Source organism: Podarcis filfolensis (assembly GCF_964270895.1).
Source record: "Podarcis filfolensis genome assembly, chromosome: 8".
Classification (NCBI taxonomy): Eukaryota; Metazoa; Chordata; class Lepidosauria; order Squamata; family Lacertidae; genus Podarcis; species Podarcis filfolensis.
The window spans coordinates 70,109,546-70,135,783 of record NC_139611.1 but is presented as its reverse complement, the minus strand read 5'-3'; the positions used below and the strand labels follow the sequence as shown (position 1 = coordinate 70,135,783).

Genomic DNA, 26,238 nt, shown 5'->3' with positions numbered 1-26,238 from the left:
ACTTTATGCTTACTTAAACTGAACCACAGTAGTACCATAGAGTAAGTTGTCTTGCCAGGCTTATCTATGTCACTTCCCCTTAGCTTGGTGGGAGCAGATAGGCAAATAAAGCATTTGTGTTGTCTCCCCTCTTAGTCTACCAGAGAACTCAGTGTGTGAAAAACTTTGAGCTGGTTTGCTCCATCTCAGCCACATTGCTCTCACCAGCCTTTCTTGTGTTCCTATACCGATAATTTAGAAACTTTTACTACTTTGTAACGATAAAAAGGTTTTACTGCTTCTGACTGATGTATGGAAAAGCACATAACCAGACCTTTGAAGGGTTTGGTGGTAAGTAAACTGATTTGTTACTTGCCAAACGTGTGGCCTTTTCCTGCGTGTGGGAAGAGGGACATTTTAGAACTCACTTGGAAGGGCTAACAGCCTATATTTCCACACCCTACTTCACTGCCTATTTTGTGACTTTCTCTGCTGGGATTCTCACCCAGGAGTACTTGCCCCAAACTTGGAATATGTGTGTGTGTATGCAGGGTTGTTGTGAGGCAGGCGGAAGGAGAGAGGGAGAACTGACCATAAGCTCAGGCTAACAACATCCCTTGTGGAGGGGGAGGGGGAAAGCTGCCATGTCGCTTAGCCCCGTTGGTTGCTACAGCACACCTGCTGCCGGTGGCAAGAAACCTGCGACATAAGACTCTCTGACAGCTGCTGCAGCCGCGCACTGGCCCTTTAAGAGCCCCTCCCGTCCCTTCCGAGGCAAGGCGAGTAGCTGCCGGTCACGTGTCGGCGGCTTCAGCCGAGGGGGGGGGGAAAGGGGGTCCGTATCACGTGGGAAGGTCGAGCGGAGGGTCACGTGGCGCGAGAGATGGCGACCTCGGCGGAGCGAGAGGCGGGCCGCGGCGCCGAGGAGGCGTTTCTCACTTTCTACACGGAGGTGCGGAGTCCCTGGGGCCCTTTCCCCCCCTTGCGCTTCGAGCCCCCCCGCTTTCCCTCACCCTCCTCGGGCCTTGGCGCTGGCTAGGCCGCGGGGGGAGATCCACAAGGCGCTCTCTCCCCTCCTGGCCTCTTCCTTTGGGGCTCCCTGCGACTCCTGTCCCGCGAGGGCGGCAGGGACGCGCCTTTCCCTCTGCCGTTCCCACCTCACCCCCCCCCGCTCCCTGGGGCGGAGGGGCCCATTTATGGGTGTTACTGCGGGGTGCATGACTAGAGGATCGGCGGTTCCCCAGGGCCTCTCTTGACCCCCCCCCCCGACTGTCCTGGCTATGGCTGCCTGGGGTTGCCAATCTGGTGTTTTTGCGGGGACCTCGGGGAGGGTCTTTAATGGTGAAAGAAGGGGCAGAGGGACCCATTCCTCATCTGGTGTGCATGCAGGGCCGGATTTAGGTTTGATGAGACCCTAAGCTATTGAAGGTAATGGGGCCTTTTATATGTCCAGCTGTCCTTTGTCAACAACAAATAGTCGCAGTTTTTTGTGTTGAATACAGTCATACATCATGTTATGTTTGCTTCACGTTACGTTTTTTCAGGTTGCATCCCGTGGTACCGGAAAGGGTTACTTCCGGGTTTTGCTGCTTGCGCATGCACAGTAGTGCTAAATTGCGCTTCGCGCATGCGCACAAGCACCAAATCACGCCACGCACCTGCACAGATATGGCGCTTCAGGTTGCGGGCTCTTCAGGTTGTGAACGGGCCTCTGGAATGGATCCCGTTCGCAACCAGAGGTACCACTGTATATGCTATATGGTAATTTATGGACCTAATAAATATCTAAAGCCATTTGCACATGTTGCCATGAAACCAGTCCATGATGCAGAATGTAGTCACCCTATATATAGAAATGAGCACCCAGTGATATTTTAGGGAGCAGGCTAGCAGGCGGGGCCCATTACTTGCATCATAAGAGCTACACAACACAAAAGACTGTTGCTGTATGTAGGTCTTATTTGTTTTTAACTTGTATTTTGGAAATGTACATCCAGGTTTTTTTCCTTTACATTTTTGGGGGGCGCCAAGAGAGTGGGGCCCTAAGCTGTATAGCTTGTTTAGCTTATATGTAAATCCGGCGCTGTGTGCATGGAGTTGTTGTTACAGTATTAATTGAATTTATATACCGCCCTATACCCTCAGGTCTCAGGGTGGTTCGCAGGATAAAATCAGAATATAAAACTGCAAAGTGCATAATCAAAATAACAGCAGCAACCACAAACCAGTATAACATCCCTCAACACATTTAAAAAGGGCATACTGTGGCCATCACATACTTTGTTAACTACAGGGCTTTCTTAAAAGTGGCTGTAGTCCTATTTCTGCTTATCTGGGACCACTAACCCACCGCCCTGTGGATAAGACACATTGACTCACACTGCAGGGCTTGTTTGGTGTTATTTACTTGCATCCTGCCTTTCTCCCCAAGTGGGGGATCCAAGGCGGTTTGCAACATTTAAAAGCATCGTTTATTAAATTACAATATAATAACCATAAGTTGCACAAAACTGATAATTAAAATAACATCTCTGTGTATGTAAAGGCAGCAGTTAAAATATGATTTGTCCTGGCAGCAGCCTAGAGATCAGCACAGTCTGTACTGCAGCCTGGGGCCCAAGCCCAATAGGGCTTTGGTCAGAACTATTATTTTGAATTGTGTCCAGAAATAGACCAGTAGCCAGTGAAGTTATTTTAACAGTGGAGTAATATGTTCCCTGTAACCCAGGCATAGGCAAACTTGGCCCTCCAGATGTTTTGGGACTACAATTCGCAACAGGACCAGTGGTCAAGCATGATGGGAATTGTAGTCCCAAAACAGCTGGAGGGCCGAAGGTTGGGGATGCCTGGTTTAATATATCCATCCTGTGTAAAGTCTTCTAAGACCGCCTCTCCTGGTATGCCCCACAGAGAAACCTACGGTCTGCAAATAAAAACATCCTGAAGGTCCCAGGCCTCAGAGAGGTTAGGCTGGCCTCAACTAGAGCCAGGGCCTTCTCGGCTGCGGCTCCAATCTGGTGGAACGCTCTGTCACAAGAGACTAGGGCCCTGCGGGACCTGACATCTTTCCGCAGGGCCTGCAAGACAGAGTTGTTCCACCAGGCCTTTGGTCAGGGCGCAGCCTGACTCCCTCCTCTGGCAACCTGTACAGAATTTTGCTTAATGGTTGCCATCAACTTGATTTTAATTAATTTTTATAATGAAATATTTTTAGAATGTTGGTTTATTTGATAGTTTGATTATTTGATTGTTGTTAGCCGCCCTGAGCCCGGCTTCGGCTGGGGAGGGCGGGATATAAATAAATTTTATTATTATTATTATTAAGTGACTAACAGTTGTCAGTGCACACCTGGAATAATTAATGCAGCTGTAGTTGTGTGCCCTCTGGAATCTGATACCTCACAGTCCGATCCACATGTTTGAGTATTGGCACTTACTTGGTGCAGGATTGTACCATATGATTGCAATGTGCAAATGCAGAAACTGGTATCGGGCACAGAAATCGTCATTCAGACAATGTCAGCCTTCATTATAATAAATGTCTATACCATGGTTCAGTTAGTCATTTGGCAGCACCTGATGCTGTAACATTGCAGAAGCCAAGCAGGTGTGGTAGACCTGGTTAACTCCTTTAATGGGAGACCTCTTGGAACCCCATGTAAGAGCAGGATGAAATGATGATGATGATGATAATAAAATATACACTGAAAAGAAAACCTCTACTATATCACTGAATTCACAAACCAGTATTGATCTCCTTTATTTTGAAACCTGTTGCACTACAAATATGGCTCTGGCATGCACCATATATTATTCACACATCTGAAAAATATTTTTTTTCCAGCAATGTAATTTGTTTTGAGGAAGGGGACAGGGAAGACAGTTTGGACCAGTTTTCCCTGAAGTACCCCATACTGCCTCATGTTGCTGCAAAGGTCTCCTGACCCTCCAGGGTAGTTGTTCAGGCAGCAGGGGCTTGCTGGAGGAGGAGGGATCAGTCAAAATTGCTTTCCACTCCTTCCAGCATGAGCAGCACTTCTCTGAGTGCATCTCTGAATCCAACCCATAATTATGCTTTGCTCTTGGGCTCTGAAGATAACCTTTATTTACAGATGTTCCTTTCAACATATGTTTTAATAATGTACAGTTCTAATAATTGATGGCTGTTTAATTTCTGCAGGTGAAACAAATAGAAAAGCGGGACTCTGTTCTAACGTCAAAAAACCAGATTGAGAGGCTTACTAGACCTGGATCATCCTATTTCAACCTGAATCCATTTGAGGTAAGTCCAAGCACATTTTCATTAATATGGTTTTTTTTTACAGCTGTTAATTTGTTTATTGTGTGATTGACAGTCATGCTCAGTTCATAGCTAGCACTTTCTTTAAGGCAGATGGAAGCTGCAATGTCATACGTCTCTTCAGTTTGCACCTGCAAAGGGTACATGCAACAAAGTGTTGCAGCGTAGAGTGCTCTTGTTCAGATGTTTTATTTATGATTTTCAGATATACACATTTCAATAGTTTTACAATCATTTTAACATTTCAAAACTCGACTTACTCCTCTTTCTGTCCTAAATTTGCAAATTGCTTTTAATATCTTCCTAGGTTTTTACATAATTATCTTTATGCAGATTTATATTACTTGCTGTTAACCATACACCTAGATACTTAACCTTCCTTTCAATCTTTAGACCTGACACATCTTGTAATTTATTTTAACTCTCATCATTCATATTTTTTACCATGAGTTTGGTTATGTCTTTATTAATCTTAAGACTTGCTCATCTCCACTTTTTTAAATCTCTTGTAATACTTTTGGGATTGACTCCATTGGTTCTACAGATATCACCACGTCGTCTGTGAATGCTTTTAATTTAATATTGTCTCTGTCCCACTCTTATACCTTTAATTTTTTTTATTACATCTTATTCTTTGCGCCTGCCAGCCATGCTGTTTTCCAGGATACTCCATTCCATTCTCCGCTCTGCCCTGGCTTTCCACACACACACACACACACACACACACACACACATATCCATAGCCAGTGAACATTCAATGGTCACTGGGCTGTTTGGGGACTTTTTCACCTAAGCCCCCTGACCCAAGGTTTTATATTTTTGCAAACATTGTTTTCTGAGCCTGTTGGTGTCTACCTCTTATACATGGATGATGTGGGCTACATATCTATCATCACCTGGAAAATGAGTTTATTTTTATATAGGATTTTCTGAGGCAGTCCTCTTTCAAGGAAGCCACTTCCATCAGTTTCTCAGTCAGTGTACCAAAGAAGAAATGCTCATTTAGGCACACATAGGCCTAGATCCAGTTGCATAACCAAAGATGTAAGCTTGGGAAAGAGCATGAGTTTTGGCATGACATGTTATCACAGCCTTGTCTACTGGAGTGTAATCCTTCTGCTGAAGAAAGTTTTATGTAGTTTCCAGATTGCAGAAAGGCTCAGAATGTAGCTGCTTATGATGATGTTACTTTGGTCTCTTCCAGGTGTTGCAGTTGGACCCTGAAGTTACAGATGAGGAGATAAAGAAGAGATTCCGCCAGGTATGTGCCTTTGTTGTTATTTTTGTAATACAAAGAGCCTTGGAGCAAATCATGTGAGGAGAGGGGAAAGTACTTTTCCTTCAAAGACAATTTATTTTTACTACTTGTCAGAGCTACCCTAGGTCCCAGCTCACAAAGGACCAACGCTGCTTCGTTGTTAAGTATAAAAGTCTTTATTGAAGTTCAATTTCACTTCCAGAGCCGCAGCGCGCAGCCCCACGTCTAAAGTCTCAGACCACTGATGCTCCGTCTGAGTCTCCTCCCCCTTGACACCAATTTAAGATTCTAGCCTTGCTCCACCTTCTCCGCTGCTCCTTCCTCCTCTGGGTCCGCCTGCCCGCCGGGGTTCCGCCCTTTCTAGCCTCTTCTCCCACTGATTCCCCTGAGCCTTCTCCCTCCCTCCGGCGGGCTTTAGGAGCTGGTTCCCCATCCGGGTCTCCTGCTGTTCCGCGCGCCTGCACATTTGAACTTGGCGCGCGCGCCCAGCCAGCAGCTTTCCTCCTGACCGTTCCACTGCTGCTGTCACTGCTTCCCCCATCGGGGGGGCTAGCTGCAACTGACCTCCCCTCCGTTGGAGGCGTGGTCAGCCCTGACTCCCTCTCTGGAGGAGACACTGCTCCTGACACATGTGACTCCTCCCCCCCACTACGCTCTGGTGGGGAAACTGGTCCCGATCCTCCACTGCTGCTTTGGGGTTCCCCTCTGGCTCCTTGTTTCTGGTGCGTCCCCCCTGGGACCCCCCTTGCCCTGACCATCGGCGCCCCCTTCTGGGAATCTTCTGATTCGCTGGAGAAGCTCATGGAATCTCTAGGGCCACTGTCATACTCCCCTACGCTGCCTTCGGATTCTTCCCCTTCGCTCTCCCAATCCTCTCTCCCTAGTGCTCCTGCTCCTGATTCCCTGACACTACTACAGTGGTACCTTGGTTCTCAAATTTAATCCGTTCCGGAAGTCCGTTCCAAAACCAAAGCGTTCCAAAACCAAGGCATGCTTGCCCATAGAAAGTAATGGAAAATGGATTAATCTGTTCCAGACTTTTAAAAACAACCCCTAAAACAGCAATCTAACATGAATTTTACTATCTAACGAGACCATTGATCCATAAGATGAAAGCAATAAACTGTGTACTGCAGTCACACAATTAATCAATCAGTAGCTGAACTGTCTTCCACACAGTCACAAAAAGAAAAAAAAGAGCCGCAAAAACAAAAAACGCAAAATAAATAGCAAAAACAGACAGACCTCAGAGTAACACTCAAAAAGGAAGTGTGGCACTCAAATCAGAAGCGTGACACTCAAAATGGAACACGTTCAGCTTCTGAAAAAAGTTCGCAAACCAGAACACTTACTTCCAGGTTTGCAGTGTTTGGGTTCCAAGTTGTTTGAGTACCAAGGCGTTTGAGAACCAAGGTACCACTGTATTGGTTTGGGATGTGCCATGTGTCATGGGTTGGGACTGTGCAAGTAACCCTGAAGCCCCATCCCCACCGCCATTCTAATTCCTTGAGCACTGGAAGTTCAGTTCTGACTTAGGTCGCATCAGAGACCACTCATTTTTGCAAGCTTTCTCTTCCAGCTAAATAGTATGCAAGCTGTGTGTTGTTGTTTTGTTTTATTTGAAATTGAAGCTGAGACTCTCAAAATGCCAAATTTTGTACCAGGTAACAAGTCCTGGTCTTGCATTGTGAAATCCCAGATGTGAACACTTTGGTGTTGTTTTTTTATTCACAGTTTGAATAAATTGCAGGGGAGCAAGATTTGAGGGCCCTCTAGGAAATTAGTTTGTCCTAACTGAGTATCTATACAAAGATTCACAGTATTAAGGTCCACAAATCTGTAGTTATTTAGGGTGGGTTTCTTCATTTGATCTACTCAGCTGCTTTGCTGAGATTGGGGAGGCCTGGGAATCCAGATGAAGGGCTTATTCCAAAAAGAGGAGAATGAGTGGCGAATGTTTGATGCCATTTTATTAATAAACAAGGCAGAGAAGCCAATGCAGACCATTCTGTTATGGGTAGCCCTGTGATAACAGCACACCTTTTGATAAAAGTACATTTTTACTCCGTCTTTTACAGTTATCCATATTGGTGCATCCCGACAAAAACCAAGATGATCCTGAAAGGGCACAGAAGGCATTTGAAGGTACCTCGCTGGTTTTCCTGTGTTTCCAAAGCTCCAGATGCTAGCATTGCACAAAATGAATGCGGTTGGGTTTGATGCTAGAGCTTGGAAAGAGAGCTGCCTACCGCTGCTCTGTTGGATCTCTGGAAATAAACACGGCTTAGTGTTTTCTCAAGCTCTGATCGCATAAGCAGTGTAGACCATTCAAGTTATGTTGAGTGTGCTGATAGAAATGTTTGGTTTGTCAGCTGTCGACAAAGCATACAAGTTGTTGCTGGACCAGGAACAAAAGAAGAGGGCCTTGGACGTGATACAGGCTGGAAAGGAATATGTAGAGCACATTGTAAGTACCGTGGGTGCGTGACAGCTAGCCTCTGATTTGAGGGAGGGGATTAAGCGACTGAGCTTGATGTCTAGGGAGGGGGTGCAATTTTATGTTTGCCGAGAGCTAAAGTGTTTCCTCATCATAGTTCAGGTTAGAACAGAGCTTTTCTATATTTTATTCAACCATGATTTTGATTTTCTGCAAATATAACTAGAACTGAAATATTAGAAATGGGAACAGGGAGGCATACCAAATGTAACTATTGGTGCTTGGAATTTGATAAATGTTAATTATTATGCAGATGAAATCTAATAGATCATTTAAACTTATTTTGAAGCTGTCTTATTAAAATTCTGCTAGGAAAAAAATGTAACTTGAAATTTTTTGCTGATGGGAGATAGGATTGATTTATTATGATACTTTCTACCATATACCATCCTAGACACGAGCTTGAGTGGATTATGTTAAATTGTTTAAACGTTTTCATGTGTTCAGTGCTTTAGTTTGGCTAGGCCATATCCCTTCAGAGCTCTCTGCTCCCACATTGCTCACATTCTTGCTGTTGAATTAGATGGAATTCTTGCTGTGCCACTTTACCTTTGAGTATGTGATGGGTGAGGAGCTTAGAGAGGGATTAGAATGCCGCCTAATTTTCCATCTTTGTCTAAATTCCTCACTCCTCTTCTTTGTCTCCAACCAACCCCAAAAACAGAATATTGCAGAGCTAGAAAATGAGCTTTGTTAAAAGCAAATGGAAAACTGTTTGGGACTGAACTGGAATCCTGTATCATAACCAGGGTGAATCCAGCGGGGGTGGAGGGGGATGCATTTGGCCTGTGCCTAAATTTTAGATGCTTTTCATTTCTTTAGCGTTCAGAATTTTTTAAAATGTGCATCACACACAGATGTGACACACTCTCAACTTAGAGATGCATTTTTAAGCAAGTAAGAGATGAGATGTAGCAAAAGACATGATTTGTTTGTTAGCTGATAAAGATTTTGCTACGTTAAAGAACTGTAACTTATACATATGAATAAAAAGATTTCAGTTCTTGATGGCACAAGATTAGACAGATCAGCATGTTCTCTTAAGATCAGGTGACTATCAAGCCAGCCAACCACCGGCTTTTTTCTATACCTCCCTCCCCACATATGTCATCATTTTTTAGTTATTATTATGGCTAGGGGTCCCAAAAGCTGGAGGTGGCCCGGGACTCTATAGACTTCTGAGAGGGCCTGACCATAATGACATATATGTGGGAAGTAGGAGAAAGTTAGAGTGTCCAACTTCCGTTCAGCTTGCAGTCTTTTTAGCTAAGCCTCCTTTTAGCCAGGATAACTGTAAACTTTTCTTTTAATAAAAACATGTAGTATTGGAAGAAGCTGTAGCATTATCACTGATCATGTCTCCTTGTACTTGCAATTTTATGTTTTCAACTTGGATATCCAGACAGTAAAAAGTAAACCAATTCGGAAATCTGTTTTCACTCAGGACCCATGACATCAGTGCCTGTGCTTATTGATCTTGTGGCTGTCGGAAGTGATAGCAGAAGTGATAACAAGCCTAGTGCAGTTCAGACTCTGTAAGATTTCTGTGCTCCTTACCTGTGATACCTTTTTAGGCAAAAGAGAAAAAGAAACAGTTAAAGAAAGAAGGCAGGCCAACCAACATAGAAGAAGATGATCAAGAAGTAGTAAGTTGACTAGCAGGATATACTTGGTTGGCAGGGCTGGGTTCTCCCAGGCCTGGGGTGTACTTTGTTTGTTTATGATTTGGGAGCAATACACATCTTGGAACATCTGAGGCCTTGAGGCTGGAGGCTTGTAAACCTCCTCAGTGTCTCTTGAGTGCCTTTTGGGTCCCCTCTTACATTTGTGGGCCCCCAGTAGGTTTGGTGGGATGCAACATCACTCTATGAGTGCTGGACAGCCAGGATGCTGCTATTTAAATTCCCACACAGTGCTACTTGAGGGACATCTAAATGACAGCACTCCCAGACCTGGTGCCTGATATGTATGGCCTTGTTGCCATTATTCTGTTAATGTCAATATGCTTACCACCTGCTCACTCAGACCCAGCCACTTGGTGTGCTGGGGAGGGTTTGAAGGTGGGGACACTGTCAGGTTGCTTGGGTGCCACAGCTGTCTCAGGCTGTTGATGCTGGGCCCAGTCTGTTTTACCGTGTTTTAAATATACTGTGACCTGCTTGGGAAACCTCGGCTAGCAGGTAATATGGAGGTATTCCCAATAGATGTATATATTTGCCAAGTCCCTGCTCGCTCTCCCTTCCTTTTCATTATTTGGTCCTCATTTTACTGTCGTGTGCTGAGATTTACTGCTTTTCACTGCAGTTTTACGGGACAGCCTTAACCATGTCTACTCAGAGATTGCAGCCTCTGTTACCTTTCCCAAACTAGAAAACAATTCCATTCTTAAGAACTTTACTACAGGGTGGCGTCTTGTATAAACACTTGAAAGATTATTCTGGAATGTGCTAGTGGCGTGATGGGTTGGTAGAAGATGTAGTATTTCAAGTCCCGGCCTCTGAAGTGTCCAACTAGTGTGTGCTGCAGTGTCATTTTTTTTGCATGCAGTCCTGCGGAGGGGGGTGGGGGAAGGAGTTTTGTATAAAGCTTTTCATTTTTCCAGGCCCAGGGGTTATTAAATGAAAGCTTACATTGCAGCTGGGCCCTTGGTATGAGTGCTAAACCTGTGTTTCTTACAGTTCAAACAAGCGGTGTACAAGCAGACAATGAAGCTCTTTGCAGAACTCGAAATTAAAAGGAAAGAAAGAGAAGCAAAAGAAATGCATGAAAGGTAGGAGAAGCAGTGGGGTATTGTGTTTGGTGTTGCTTTTCTTGAAGCCCATGTAGTTAGGAATCGTGGAGCCTGTAGGCAGCATCTGAAATCTGAGTTGTTGGGGTTTTCCAAAAGTAGCCTTAGGGAGAGGGAAATGCTATTTTATTAAGCATTTTTATAACGCTTAACCCATGGGTGGGCACACTAAGGCCCGGGGGCCGGATCCCGTGCTTTCGCCTTCTAAATCCGGCTTGCGGACAGTCCAGGAATTAGCGTGTTTTTACATGAGTAGAATGTGTCCTTTTATTTAAAATGCATCTCTGGGTTATTTGTGGGGCATAGGAATTCATTCATCCCCCCCCAAAAAAATATAGCCCGGTCCCCCACAAGGTCTGAGGGACAGTGGAGCGGCCCCCTGCTGAAAAAGTTTGCTGACCTCTGGCTTAACCCAATGATTAGCTTTACACATGCTCCCAGAGAGACAGCTATGTTAAATCTGTTGCAAGAAATATAACAAAGAGGCTTTTGACACCTTAAAAAGAACCCCAATACATTTTAATGTTTGTGTAATAAGCATGTGTGGTCTAGAACCTACTTCATCAGAACCGAAATAAACAGTAATGGGGAAATCGGGCAGCCTTGTCGTGTACCTTTTTCAATTTTAAACTCTTCTGTAACCACATTGTTAACTATCAGTTTAGCCTTTTGTTCTGAATATATTGCCTCAATCCCGTTCTCAAACCCCCGTCCCACTCCCATTTCTTTTAAGTTCCCCTTCATAAATTTCCAAGAAATGTTGTCAAAGGCTTTCTCCGCGTCTATAAAAATTAAAGCTGCTTTGGTGTTTATGTTTGTTTGTAAAAGTTCCAATATGTCTATAATGTTCCTTGTGTTAGTAAACATATGTCTGCCCGGGAGAAAGCCTGCCTGGTCTTTATGGATTATCTCACTTAAAACTTTCTTAAATCTTCGTGCCAAAACATCTGCAAATATTTTGTAATCCACATTTAAAAGGGAGATGGGACGGTAATTCTTAAGTTGTGTCTTTTCAGTTTCTGACTTTGGAATCAATGTGATAAATGCTTCTTTCCACGATTCAGGCGCCTTCTTCCCCTCCATTATTTCATTACTGACCTCCAACAAAGGTTGTATCAAATAATCCTTCAATGTCTTATAGTAGTTAGAGGTCAGTCCATCTGGCCCTGGTGATTTGCCCTGTTTCAGACTCAGGATGGCCTGTTCAATCTCTTGTTGTGTTATTTTGCCATTTAAAATTGTTCTGTTTTCTTCTGACAGCTTTGCTAATCCATTTCTCTCCAAAAATTGTGTAATCTCTATTTCATCTTGTGGCCCTTGAGTATATAACTTTTTAAAATACCTCTGGAAGCACTTTCTAATCTCTCCCGGGTTCTGAATGTTCCTTCCTTCAACCTCTAAGTTTGTTACTGTATTTAATCTTTGTCTCCTTTTCAACTGCCAAGCTAACAGTTTCCCACATTTATTTGCCGATTCAAAAGTTTTTTGTTTCATTGTTTTAATCTTCCATTCTATTTCCTGATTTATCAGCTTGGAATATTGCGCCTGATAAAGTTTAATTTCTCTCAGAATCGGTTGGGACTTCGGGTTAGATCTTAACTTCTTCTCCAACTCTTTGATACTTTCCAGAATTTTATCTTTCTTTTCATTTTGCAGTCTTTTCTTTAAGGAATTCTGTTGGATCAAGAACCCTCTCATCACAGCTTTACTTGCATCCCAGATAGTTCTTTTTTCCACCGTAGTGTTCAAATTAATCTCAAAATAGTCCTTTAAGGTTTTTTGGGCCTTCTTTACAATTCTTTGATCTCTAAACAGGCCATCATTCATCTTCCATCTAAAGGAGCCGATTGGGATCAATGTCATATCCATTCTCAAGGCGTTATGGTCGGAGCATGTTTTGGGGCAGATTTCCACCTTCCTCACCTTAGGTGCCAGACTTCTAGTTATCCATATTTGGTCGATTCGTGTCCAAGTCAGTTGAGCTTCAGAAAAGAATGTTCCTTCTCTTCCCAAGGGGTTTCTAACTCTCCAGATGTCAACCCAGTCCATATTGTCAGTCATTTCAAAAAAGGTCTTAGGTAGTCTTCCCTCTTTAGTAATGTTCTGGTTCTGTGACTTATCCATATTTGTTGATACGACCCCATTCATGTCCCCCATCATGATGACGTTGTTGTAATCCAGATAGTCCAGCATGATCTCGTGCAACTTCTTATAAAAATCCGATTTTCCTTCATTTGGAGCATAAATTCCTAATATCAAAATTTTTTCTCCTTGATACTGTATTTCTATTGCGAGGATTCTTCCACTTTCGTCTTTAAAGAGAAATTTTGGTGAAAGGCTCTCTTTTGCATAGATCACTACACCTCTCTTTTTAACTGTATCCGATGATATAAATTCTTGACCAAGCCTTTTATTTATTAACACCTTTCTATGGAGCCTAATCACATGCGTTTCTTGTAAGCATATAATGTCCAATTGTTCCTTTTTTAAAATATGAAAAATTTTAGACCTTTTTTCGGGACTGTTACAGCCATTTATGTTCCAACTCAAAAGCTGCAGAGACATCCTGGATAGATCTGGTTATTCTTTCTGGGGTGGTACCTTGTTCTCCGGTCCTTGAGGATCCGAGGGGGCGGGCTCCCCTGGAGGTTCTGGCGCTGGCAATCCAAGTCCTTTGTGGAGGTCTTCTCCGTGTGCTCCCAAAAACTTGTCTCTATCTTCCACTGTTTTGATTTTGATCTTTCTCCCTCTGTAGGTAAAGGATAATCCTTGTGGAAACTCCCACCTGAAGATAATTGCGTTGCTTCTCAACAGTCTTGCCAATTCCGTGTAATTAGATCTAAGGTCCAGCAACTGCTTAGAAATGTCCTTGTAGATTTCAATTCTCTTGCCCAAGATGTCTAGTGACTTTTCGTAGTGCAGGCCCAAAATCTTGTCCCTTTCCTCCTTTAATCTCAATGTTATCAAACAATCTCTGGGCTTCTCTGTCCTTCTGACTCTGCCAAGCCTGAAAGCAGATGCAATTTTAAAGTCTTTTTCCTCTAACTCCCAAAACTTGGCAAATTCCTTAGTTAGAAATTCAATAAGATTATCTTCTTCCACCTCTGGTATTGACCGTATCCTCAAGTTGGTCTCCCTGTTTCGCAGTTCTGTCATCAAAAAGTAAATCTGATGTTCTCCAACTTGTTTGCTGAGTGGTCTTACTTCTTTCTCAAGTTCTTCCAATCTTTGACTAGTATCTTCAGCCAGTTTACGATTTTCACCTACAGCCTCCTTTAATTCTCCAATGGATTGGGCATTCTGTGCAACTTGTCCAGTCAGCTTATTCAAACTTTCTGTGTTCTGTTCAATTTTAGCTGTATGCAAATCAGCCTTCTTGTCCAGAGCCTCCAGTTTCTCCAAAATTTTCTCCAAGACAGAGCTACTTGTCCCTGAAGCCATATCTCCCAGGTGCAGCTCCTCTGTCTCACCCTCCCCTGCCTGTATTAGGGAGGCCGCCTCTATGTCTGGAGGCAAAGTGGAAGGCAAGGCCGGCACAGAAGATCTACGCTGTGAGGCTGCAGATAAAGTTAAAGTTGTTTGTTTAGTCCTTCCTCTTCTCCTTGCGCCACTCATTCCAAAGTTATCTGTAATCCAAGGTCAATCCAAGTTGTTCCCATGAGAAAGCAGAGTCCCAGATGCAATAGTCAAACAGAGGCCGGGAAAGGGAAAGTAAAACAAAGTCACTGCTGTAAGCCCAAAATCCTCTAGAGGGAGCTTAATACGTTTTCAGGGAAAAGATCAAATCCAAGTTAAACTTATAAATTTAAATCCATGTCCATCGCCTCCACAATGTATTATTTTTAGCAGAGTAAAACTTAAAGCAAAACAGTGTTTCTTACAGTGCCTTGACTGCAACAGTTTCAAAGTATCCAATTCCAACTCAGAATGTTTCAAAACCTGAATTCAATGTATCCAAAGTTGCAAACTGGTGCTCATCCAGGCAGCTCCAGCACCAGAGATTCTTATTTATTTTATAATCCACTGGTGCCACAGAAGAAGGATATCAATGCACCCCGAATATGACCAGCAAAAGTCAATAGCTCAAAGTCTTTCACTCAGAAAACTGCTTTAACAGGGTGCCAGCATTTAGTTAACGCATAACTTTTTGTCTCCACTCCTCCTGCTCTTTGCTTAAAGTTCAGTATAGCGGGAGATGGGCTTCCTGCTTATCCTCACTCCGTTTTCAGCCAGATTTCAACTTTTTTTAAAAAAGTTTTAAAAGTTTCATAAAGTTCTCAAAAAGTTTCAGAAAGTTGACAAAAGTTTCAGAAAGTTTTCAATGTCCAAATTTACTCACGGGTTGTAGTTTCCAAAGTTCAGAAAAGTTGCAGGAAGAAAGGACAGCGCTGACCGGCAACAGCAACGCGGCTTCACTTCGCTGTTTGCGCAACGACCCACAGCGCCGCTACCCCCTCCGCGATCCGGAGCCCCTTACGGGGTCCCTTCAGCGTTTTGGGGGCTGCTTCTGGCGCCCGCCGGGTCCCGAGACCACAGGCTTCTGCCACCTGTGGTTTTCCTGAATGGGTCTCCGCTTCGCCGTAGCGGACGACCCGTTTACAGCGGAGCTCCCTTCTCCTTACTCGGAGAAGGCAGCCATTACCGGTCGCGCCGCCTCCGGAAGTCTGTTTATTGATTATGATTACTACTCTCCAAGAGACACTTATTTCCACATGTAATTGTGTGTGTGTGTTTGTGCATTTCAAATAGAACATGAGTAGCAGTGGCAGCTCCATGTTTTGGAGGGCCCTCAGTCAAGAAACCCTCTATGGGTCCTGTTGCGATTAACTGGGTCAGTTACCTATTGAACCCCTTTTGCATGCGGAATGAGCAACATTTGGCAAGTGAACCTTAAAGAGTAGACTTCACTTGTTGCAATCACAGTCGTGCACAGTGATGTTTGTAGAGTAAGAAAAATATCCAAGTAGTTTACTGTAGGATGAACATAACTTGGATAGAAATGTTTCCCGAGCTATCCTAACTCAGAAGGTTAGAGGTACAGGGATAATGTGGGAATCTGGAGGTCCCTATATATCGTGTTGAGGGGAGGGGAGGTGATTTCACTCACTTCCCGTACACCCACTCCCTTGTGTTTATTTACGAGAAGTCAAGTTACAGGGAACCAGGCAGAGGGCCTTCTCGGTAGTTGCACCTACCGTGTGGAACGCCCTCCCATCTGATGTCAAGGAAATAAATAGCTATCTGACTTTTAGAAGACATCTGAAGGCAGCCCAGTTTAGGGAAGTTTTAATGTTTGATCATGTTTTTAATATTCTGTTGGGAGCCATCCAGAGTGGCTGGGGAAACCCAGCCAGATGGGCAGGGTATTATTATTATCATCATCATCATCACCATCCAATTATCATCCCTGGTCTCTTCATGCCTGCTTAACCCTGTGTTTTACACCCCATTGGAAATGCTGTGGTTTATATCATACAACTTTTTCTTGTGCGGAGAGAAGATATGATGCAATTAGTTGATGCCAGACTGTGTGGGGTGAACAGGTTTGTTGAGATCAGAAGGAAATTGCAGAAACGAGGTCTCCTGATGATTCAGAGCCCTATTCAGCAGTGGTGTTAAGATTCTGATCTGTTTTCATATCCGGCTGCCCTGAAGTTTCAAGCACATCTAGACTCGGTCATAAGTCAAATTATGGTCATTCTCATCCTTACAAGCTACTTGGATATTTTTCTTACTCTACAAACATCACTGTGCACGACTGTGATTGCAACAAGTGAAGTCTACTCTTTAAGGTTCACTTGCCAAATGTTGCTCATTCCGCATGCAAAAGGGGTTCAATAGGTAACTGACCCAGTTAATCGCAACAGGACCCATAGAGGGTTTCTTGCCTGAGGGCCCTCCAAAACATGGAGCTGCCACTGCTACTCATGTTCTATTTGAAATGCACAAACACACACACACAATTACATGTGGAAATAAGTGTCTCTTGGAGAGTAGTAATCATAATCAATAAACAGACTTCCGGAGGCGGCGCGACCGGTAATGGCTGCCTTCTCCGAGTAAGGAGAAGGGAGCTCCGCTGTAAACGGGTCGTCCGCTACGGCGAAGCGGAGACCCATTCAGGAAAACCACAGGTGGCAGAAGCCTGTGGTCTCGGGACCCGGCGGGCGCCAGAAGCAGCCCCCAAAACGCTGAAGGGACCCCGTAAGGGGCTCCGGATCGCGGAGGGGGTAGCGGCGCTGTGGGTCGTTGCGCAAACAGCGAAGTGAAGCCGCGTTGCTGTTGCCGGTCAGCGCTGTCCTTTCTTCCTGCAACTTTTCTGAACTTTGGAAACTACAACCCGTGAGTAAATTTGGACATTGAAAACTTTCTGAAACTTTTGTCAACTTTCTGAAACTTTTTGAGAACTTTATGAAACTTTTAAAACTTTTTTAAAAAAAGTTGAAATCTGGCTGAAAACGGAGTGAGGATAAGCAGGAAGCCCATCTCCCGCTATACTGAACTTTAAGCAAAGAGCAGGAGGAGTGGAGACAAAAAGTTATGCGTTAACTAAATGCTGGCACCCTGTTAAAGCAGTTTTCTGAGTGAAAGACTTTGAGCTATTGACTTTTGCTGGTCATATTCGGGGTGCATTGATATCCTTCTTCTGTGGCACCAGTGGATTATAAAATAAATAAGAATCTCTGGTGCTGGAGCTGCCTGGATGAGCACCAGTTTGCAACTTTGGATACATTGAATTCAGGTTTTGAAACATTCTGAGTTGGAATTGGATACTTTGAAACTGTTGCAGTCAAGGCACTGTAAGAAACACTGTTTTGCTTTAAGTTTTACTCTGCTAAAAATAATACATTGTGGAGGCGATGGACATGGATTTAAATTTATAAGTTTAACTTGGATTTGATCTTTTCCCTGAAGACGTATTAAGCTCCCTCTAGAGGATTTTGGACTTACAGCAGTGACTTTGTTTTACTTTCCCTTTCCCGGCCTCTGTTTGACTATTGTATCTGGGACTCTGCTTTCTCATGGGAACAACTTGGATTGACCTTGGATTACAGATAACTTTGGAATGAGTGGCGCAAGGAGAAGAGGAAGGACTAAACAAACAACTCTAACTTTATCTGCAGCCTCACAGCGTAGATCTTCTGTGCCGGCCTTGCCCTCCACTTTGCCTCCAGACATAGAGGCGGCCTCCCTAATACAGGCAGGGGAGGGTGAGACAGAGGAGCTGCACCTGGGAGATATGGCTTCAGGGACAAGTAGCTCTGTCTTGGAGAAAATTTTGGAGAAACTGGAGGCTCTGGACAAGAAGGCTGATTTGCATACAGCTAAAATTGAACAGAACACAGAAAGCTTGAATAAGCTGACTGGACAAGTTGCACAGAATGCCCAGTCTATTGGAGAATTAAAGGAGGCTGTAGGTGAAAATCGTAAACTGGCTGAAGATACTAGTCAAAGATTGGAAGAACTTGAGAAAGAAGTAAGACCACTCAGCAAACAAGTTGGAGAACATCAGATTTACTTTTTGATGACAGAACTGCGAAACAGGGAGACCAACTTGAGGATACGGTCAATACCAGAGGTGGAAGAAGATAATTTTATTGAATTTCTAACTAAGGAATTTGCCAAGTTTTGGAAGTTAGAGGAAAAAGACTTTAAAATTGTATCTGCTTTCAGGCTTGGCAGAGTCAGAAGGACAGAGAAGCCCAGAGATTGTTTGATAACACTGAGATCAAAGGAGGAAAGGGACAAGATTTTGGGCCTGCACTACGAAAAGTCACTAGACATTTTGGGCAAGAGAATTGAAATCTACAAGGACATTCCTAAGCAGTTGCTGGACCTTAGATCTAACTACACGGAATTGGCAAGACTGTTGAGAAGCAACGCAATTATCTTCAGGTGGGAGTTTCCACAAGGATTATCCTTTACCTACAGAGGGAGAAAGATCAAAATCAAAACAGTGGAAGATAGAGACAAGTTTTTGGGAGCACACGGAGAAGACCTCCACAAAGGACTTGGATTGCCAGCGCCAGAACTTCCAGGGGAGCCCGCCCCCTCGGATCCTCAAGGACCGGAGAACAAGGTACCACCCCAGAAAGAATAACCAGACCTATCCAGGATGTCTCTGCAGCTTTTGAGCTGGAACATAAATGGCTGTAACAGTCCCGAAAAAAGGTCTAAAATTTTTCATATTTTAAAAAAGGAACAATTGGACATTATATGCTTACAAGAAACACATGTGATTAGGCTCCATAGAAAGGTGTTAATAAATAAAAGGCTTGGTCAAGAATTTATATCATCGGACACAGTTAAAAAGAGAGGTGTAGTGATCTATGCAAAAGAGAGCCTTTCACCAAAATTTCTCTTTAAAGATGAAAGTGGAAGAATCCTCGCAATAGAAGTACAGTATCAAGGAGAAAAAATTTTGATATTAGGAATTTATGCTCCAAATGAAGGAAAATCGGATTTTTATAAGAAGTTGCACGAGACCATGCTGGATTATCTGGATTACAACAACGTCATCATGATGGGGGACATGAACGGGGTCGTATCAACAAATATGGATAAGTCACAGAACCAGAACATTACTAAAGAGGGAAGACTACCTAAGACCTTTTTTGAAATGACTGACAATATGGACTGGGTTGACATCTGGAGAGTTAGAAACCCCCTGGGAAGAGAAGGAACATTCTTTTCTGAAGCTCAACTGACTTGGACACGAATCGACCAAATATGGATAACTAGAAGTCTGGCACCTAAGGTGAGGAAGGTGGAAATCTGCCCCAAAACATGCTCCGACCATAACGCCTTGAGAATGGATATGACATTGATCCCAATCGGCTCCTTTAGATGGAAGATGAATGATGGCCTGTTTAGAGACCAAAGAATTGTAAAGAAGGCCCAAAAAACCTTAAAGGACTATTTTGAGATTAATTTGAACACTACGGTGGAAAAAAGAACTATCTGGGATGCAAGTAAAGCTGTGATGAGAGGGTTCTTGATTCAACAGAATTCCTTAAAGAAAAGACTGCAAAATGAAAAGAAAGATAAAATTCTGGAAAGTATCAAAGAGTTGGAGAAGAAGTTAAGATCTAACCCGAAGTCCCAACCGATTCTGAGAGAAATTAAACTTTATCAGGCGCAATATTCCAAGCTGATAAATCAGGAAATAGAATGGAAGATTAAAACAATGAAACAAAAAACTTTTGAATCGGCAAATAAATGTGGGAAACTGCTAGCTTGGCAGTTGAAAAGGAGACAAAGATTAAATACAGTAACAAACTTAGAGGTTGAAGGAAGGAACATTCAGAACCCGGGAGAGATTAGAAAGTGCTTCCAGAGGTATTTTAAAAAGTTATATACTCAAGGGCCACAAGATGAAATAGAGATTACACAATTTTTGGAGAGAAATGGATTAGCAAAGCTGTCAGAAGAAAATAGAACAATTTTAAATGGCAAAATAACACAACAAGAGATTGAACAGGCCATCCTGAGTCTGAAACAGGGCAAATCACCAGGGCCAGATGGACTGACCTCTAACTACTATAAGACATTGAAGGATTATTTGATACAACCTTTGTTGGAGGTCAGTAATGAAATAATGGAGGGGAAGAAGGCGCCTGAATCGTGGAAAGAAGCATTTATCACATTGATTCCAAAGTCAGAAACTGAAAAGACACAACTCAAGAATTACCGTCCCATCTCCCTTTTAAATGTGGATTACAAAATATTTGCAGATGTTTTGGCACAAAGATTTAAGAAAGTTTTAAGTGAGATAATCCATAAAGACCAGGCAGGCTTTCTCCCGGGCAGACATATGTTTACTAACACAAGGAACATCATAGACATATTGGAACTTTTACAAACAAACATAAACACTAAAGCAGTTTTAATTTTTATAGACGCGGAGAAAGCCTTTGACAACATATCTTGGAAATTTATGAAGGGGAATTTAAAAGAAATGGGAGTGGGACGGGGGTTTGAGAACGGGATTGAGGCAATATATTCAGAACAAAAGGCTAAACTGATAGTTAACAATGTGGTTACAGAAGAGTTTAAAATTGAAAAAGGTACACGACAAGGCTGCCCGATTTCCCCATTACTGTTTATTTCGGTTCTGGAAGTGCTCCTGAATATGATTAGGGGGGACCGGTTGGTGGAAGGGATTCAGGTCGGAGCGAAACAATATAAACTTAAAGCTTTTGCAGATGACCTAGTTCTGACATTACAGGAGCCGGAGTCTAGTTTGAAAAGAGTACTACAACTGATTCAAAACTTTGGTCGAGTGGCAGGATTTAAGTTAAATAAGCAAAAAACTAAAGTTCTGGGGAAAAACATGACAGATATTGAGTTGGAACAGCTTCAGAAAGAGACAGAACTAAATGTGGTTAAAAAAGTTAAATACCTAGGGGTAAACATAACAGCAAAAAATCTGAGTTTATTTAAAGATAATTATGAAAAATGTTGGTCAGAGATTAAGAGAGACTTGGATAGTTGGTCAAGATTAAAACTTTCATTGCTAGGCCGAATAGCTGCCATCAAGATGAATGTATTGCCAAAAATGTTATTTTTGTTTCAGACACTGCAGATTGTAGACAAGACAGAGTGCTTCCGGAAGTGGCAGAAAGATATCTCTAAATTTGTCTGGCAGGGCAAAAAGCCCAGAATCAAATTTAAAATATTAACAGATGCGAAAGAAAGAGGGGGCTTTGCCCTGCCAGACTTAAAGTTGTATTATGAAGCTGCAGCTTTCTGCTGGTTAAAAGATTGGTTACTTCTTGAAGATACGGATGTCTTGGATTTGGAAGGTTTTAATAATGCGTTTGGATGGCATGCATATTTATGGTATGATAAAGCTAAGATAAATAAGGCCTTCAAGAACCATATTGTCAGAAAATCAGTTTTTAATGTCTGGACAAAATATAAAGACTTACTGGAGAATAAAACTCCGAGGTGGCTGTCACCCCTGGAGGCTAAGGCTCGGAAAAGAGCCAATATGGAGGCCAATTGGCCAAAATATTGGGAGATAATAGAAAAGGATGGTGACAACTGGAAATTGCAGAGTTTAGAAAAGATGAGAGACAAAGTGCGAGACTGGTTACACTATGCTCAGATTAAAGAAGTGTTTAAAAACGACAAAAAGTTAGGATTCCAAGTGGAAAAGTCAAAGTTAGAAACTGAACTGTTAGAACCTAAGACTAAGGTACTTTCAAGAATGTATAACTTGCTGCTGAAATGGAACACACATGACGAAATGGTAAAATTAACAATGATAAAATGGGCGCAGGATATTGGGTATAATATTATGTTTGAAGATTGGGAAAGGTTGTGGACCTCTGGGCTGAACTTCACTGCATGTAATGCGTTGAAGGAAAATGTGATGAAAATGATGTATAGATGGTACATGACCCCTGTCAAACTGGCTAAAATATACCATTCGTCTGATAGCAAATGTTGGAAGTGTAAGGAAAATGAAGGAACATTTTTTCACCTCTGGTGGACCTGCCCTAGAGTGAAGGCCTTTTGGGAGAAAATATATAATGAATTAAAAAAGGTGTTTAAATACACCTTTACTAAGAAAGCAGAGGCCTTTCTCCTGGGTATTGTCGGCCAGAGTGTGTTAAAAGAGGACAGAACATTCTTTTTGTACGCAACAACAGCAGCAAGAATATTAATTGCCAAGAATTGGAAAACTCAGGAGCTACCCACTGTGGAAGAATGGCAGATGCAACTGATGGACTATATGCAACTAGCCGAGATGACCGGCAGAATTCGAGACCAGGGAGAAGAAAGGATGGAAGAAGACTGGAGGAAATTTAAGACTTATTTACAAAAATATTGTAATCTGGCTGAGTGCTGAATAGGATGCCAGTGCAGACAATTGTCTACCATGAAAATAGATTTAAAGTCGAATTATATGTCAAACCAAATTAAGATTATTAATTAAGATGAGTTAAATGATAATTTGCTTGAAAATAATTTAATAATGATGTAAGTGTATGCGGGAGGTGTGGGGGAGTCCCAAGTAACAATTGAAAGATGTTAAATGGACAACGATAAGTGCTTATTTGATATATGTTTTATTTGAAAACTTTAATAAATATATTATAAAAAAAAATAGAACCTACTTCATCAGATGCATGAACTGTTACCCTCAGTTTACTTTTTTCTTGTGCGGGTATATAAATATATATCACACACATACACCTACCTTTGTGTTTGAAATTGAAAAAATGGCCAAGAAATACAACACAATTCTACAGAAAGCTTAAACGTATACAAGACAGGCATGGTGACTATTTATGAACAGCTGTAAATAGGTGATAGCATAGCATGCTATAATGTGAGTGGTTCAGAAATCTTCCAAGATAAAATATGCAAAAACTAGGAAATGGTTTTGATTAGGATTCATTATAAAATAATTCTATGCCTGTACGCATGAGCCCATACCACAATAAATCTCTTATTATTTAAGTTGCCACAAGATGTTTTGTTTAGCTTATGATGTATGCTACATTAAGGGATTGAATACTTATCTTATGCAGCCCTCTGAGCTGTATTGTGGAGCAGGGATTTGAATTCACCTAATACATGACCAAAAGCAGTGCTCTGCCCACTTATACCGCAAACTTAAGTTTTGTAGGAGAAAAAGTATTGCACTACATAAGTTCTTTGCAAGGTGATGAGGTGGGTTGCAGTGTGTCTCATGTACTGGAAAAACTAATAATCTAGGATGACTAGGAGAAAATACATAATTTAGGTATACTGTATGAGAAAAGAGTTCTTGCATTGTAATATCGAGATTGGAGCTCCAGGTGGCAGTCTTTGTTTTACAAGGCTTGTAGGCTGAGAGATCCAGTTAATGTGCTTTCTGCCCTTTTCTTTGCTCTGAAGCCAGGTTTATTTTTGTACTAAGTGCATCTCCTCTGGGCGGATCCAAGTCCTGCATTTTATTTTGGGCCCCAGCACTCTGCACCCAAGGCCCTTTTCATTGCAGCAAGCGTTAAAATATGCCAGATTTCAACCCATTTTCAAAAGTGTCATCTTACAGCAGGAACAAGCTGTTCCAAAGGGCTTTATCCAAGACAGTGTGGGTGGCTTGCCATATAGAAGCCTAATGTAATATTTGCCAAATTCGTACCCTGTCCTCTGCCAAGAGTTTGGTATGGGCAATACGCTGTTTCATTTTCAGAGGCACACACTTAAATTTAAAAGGTGGTGGTGAGGAGATACATGGATACATAGCATAGAGATGTGGATATACTGCGGAATCTCTGGCTCTCCAGATGTTGTTGGGCTCTTGACTTCCACCAGCCCCAGCCAGCATGGCCAATGGCCAGGGATGATGGGAGTCATATACACAAATAGGATTCCTTTCCCAGATTTCTCCCATCTGTTCTGTCTCCTGTATCCTTGTCGAGGGAAACATCCAGCTGATCTCCCTTAACTCATCCTGTCTCCTTGCTGACCAACGCTGATCCTTAATCTAGTCCTGGCCCCCATTCCCCAGTACAGTGGTACCTCGGGTTAAGTACTTAATTCGTTCCGGAGGTCCGTTCTTAACCTGAAACTGTTCTTAACCTGAAGCACCACTTTAGCTAATGGGGCCTCCTGCTGCCGCCGCGCCATCGGAGCCTGATTTCTGTACTTATCCTGAAGCAAAGTTCTTAACCTGAAGCACTATTTCTGGGTTAGCGGAGTGTGTAACCCGAAGCGTATGTAACCCGAAGCGTATGTAACCCGAAGGGTATGTAACCCAAGGTACCACTGTACCATTTTACTCACAGGGAATGCAATGCTAATTTTTCTCCTTGGCTCTTATTCTAGGAAGCGGCAAAGAGAAGAAGAAATAGAGGCTCAAGAGAAAGCCAAGCGTGAGCGAGAGTGGCAGAAGAATTTTGAGGTAATTGTTATTTGCAGCTTTGGCTGTCCCATCAGCATTTTAGCAGTCTAATCTCAAAGCACACTTGTTCTCTAGTAAGTCCCACTGAATTCAGTCAGACTTGTGAACAAATGTGCTTAGGACTGTGCTGCAAGGCTTGTGTTGAAAGGGTTATTATACATATGTATGTATGCATGCCTACCTACACACCCTGACCTTTTAACCAAAATGCACAGCTTTGTTCTGGATATGCCAAGCATTCCCTGCAAATTTAGGTATTAATTCTAGAAGCTTAGGAACACCCACCAGGGTGCCTCAAAAACCGTATAGTTTAGTTTTTCTTTTGTATTTGAAGCTGTCATGTCTGGCAGTGGCTTTCCAAACTCTTAGCCTGATGCCCCTTTCCCATCCCTGGTAGCTAAAATCCTGTTAACTTGAGATAGCATGTACTGAAACAAGAGTCTTTGACTCGAGAGCATGTGCTCTGCCACTGAGCTGTGGTTCCTCCCCATACATCCCCCCCCCCCGCTCGTAATATGGCTTTTCTGTTCTTCCCACAAGCCCTAGCTGTTGTTACTAAGACAAGACTGCTACAAAATCTCTTCCACCAACTCGCCCTTTTAGTGCGTTGAAGCCCTTTCCCTACTTCTGGCGACTTGCGCTCCTTGAAAGGCGTCTCAGGAAACGCTTCCCTTTTGATATAAACAGGAAAGGACACTCTGGCGTCATGGCACTTGCTTCTTGTTTACACTCTCATCTTCCTCATATGTAGGAAAGTCGGGATGGACGTGTGGACAGCTGGAGAAATTTCCAGGCAAATACAAAAGGGAAGAAAGAGAAGAAAAACAGAACCTTCTTGAGGCCCCCCAAGGTGAAGATGGAGCAACGTGAATGAGCCTGGCTTTTTCAGACTCCAGCGGACAATCCCATTACCGTCACGTTGAACCCTTTCTTGCTTTTCCAGTAGGATCTTTGTTTTCAGTATGATTGAATCTTGGTCAAAGTATTTACTGTCTCCTGCCCATTTGCCCTGAGGTTCATGATGTGATGTCCAGGGCCAAGCCTACTGCACTTAGAACACTTGGCTAACTTAGGAAGACCCCCACCATAACTGCTGTTGCATTTCCTCGTAGTCCCTGTAATTTAATGTTCTGTATTCCAAGGATGTTGCTGTTCAAATCGTCGTTAGGCCTAGCTAAGGCAGATGCTGGAGAATCTGATGCCTGGTGACTCCCTTGTTCACCTAGGCCGGTTGTCATGTTTCTGTCTGCATCAGTTTCCACTGTCAGTAGTGAAAATTGGAGCCTGCCATGGAGATGGATAGCTGGACTTTGCAAAAGTTGCCAACTCAGCTGCATGGAGCTGAACTTACGCCCCAGCTCTGACTTGCAGCTTGGCAACTCCTTTCTTCCAGGATTGCAGATGAGTTAACTGGCCAACTAGACTACCAGACCCCGCCCCTTGTAAATAAAAAGTCTTGCATTGAATATTCAGTTAGTGGCAATGTTCAGTATGTAAAATAAATTTTTACCCAAAA

General features: G+C 42.9%; 1 protein-coding gene and 1 long non-coding RNA gene across 2 annotated transcripts; one reads left to right on the top strand and one right to left on the bottom strand.

Moving 5' to 3' along the window:
- The first annotated feature begins 785 nt into the window (after window positions 1–785).
- DNAJC8 (DnaJ heat shock protein family (Hsp40) member C8) lies at window positions 786–26,238 on the top strand. The gene is made up of 9 exons (XM_083627966.1): window positions 786–931; window positions 4,160–4,261; window positions 5,484–5,540; window positions 7,616–7,682; window positions 7,910–8,004; window positions 9,609–9,680; window positions 10,713–10,804; window positions 24,647–24,722; window positions 25,474–26,238. The coding sequence occupies exons 1-9, from the start codon at window positions 863–865 to the stop codon at window positions 25,594–25,596; spliced, it is 753 nt and encodes a 250-aa protein (XP_083484092.1). The 5' UTR covers window positions 786–862; the 3' UTR covers window positions 25,597–26,238.
- Window positions 10,811–24,717, bottom strand: LOC310769209. Its single transcript, XR_014551527.1, has 3 exons — window positions 24,601–24,717; window positions 22,944–24,340; window positions 10,811–11,377 (listed from the first exon to the last, which is right to left on the bottom strand). It is a non-coding gene; the product is annotated as an uncharacterized lncRNA (long non-coding RNA).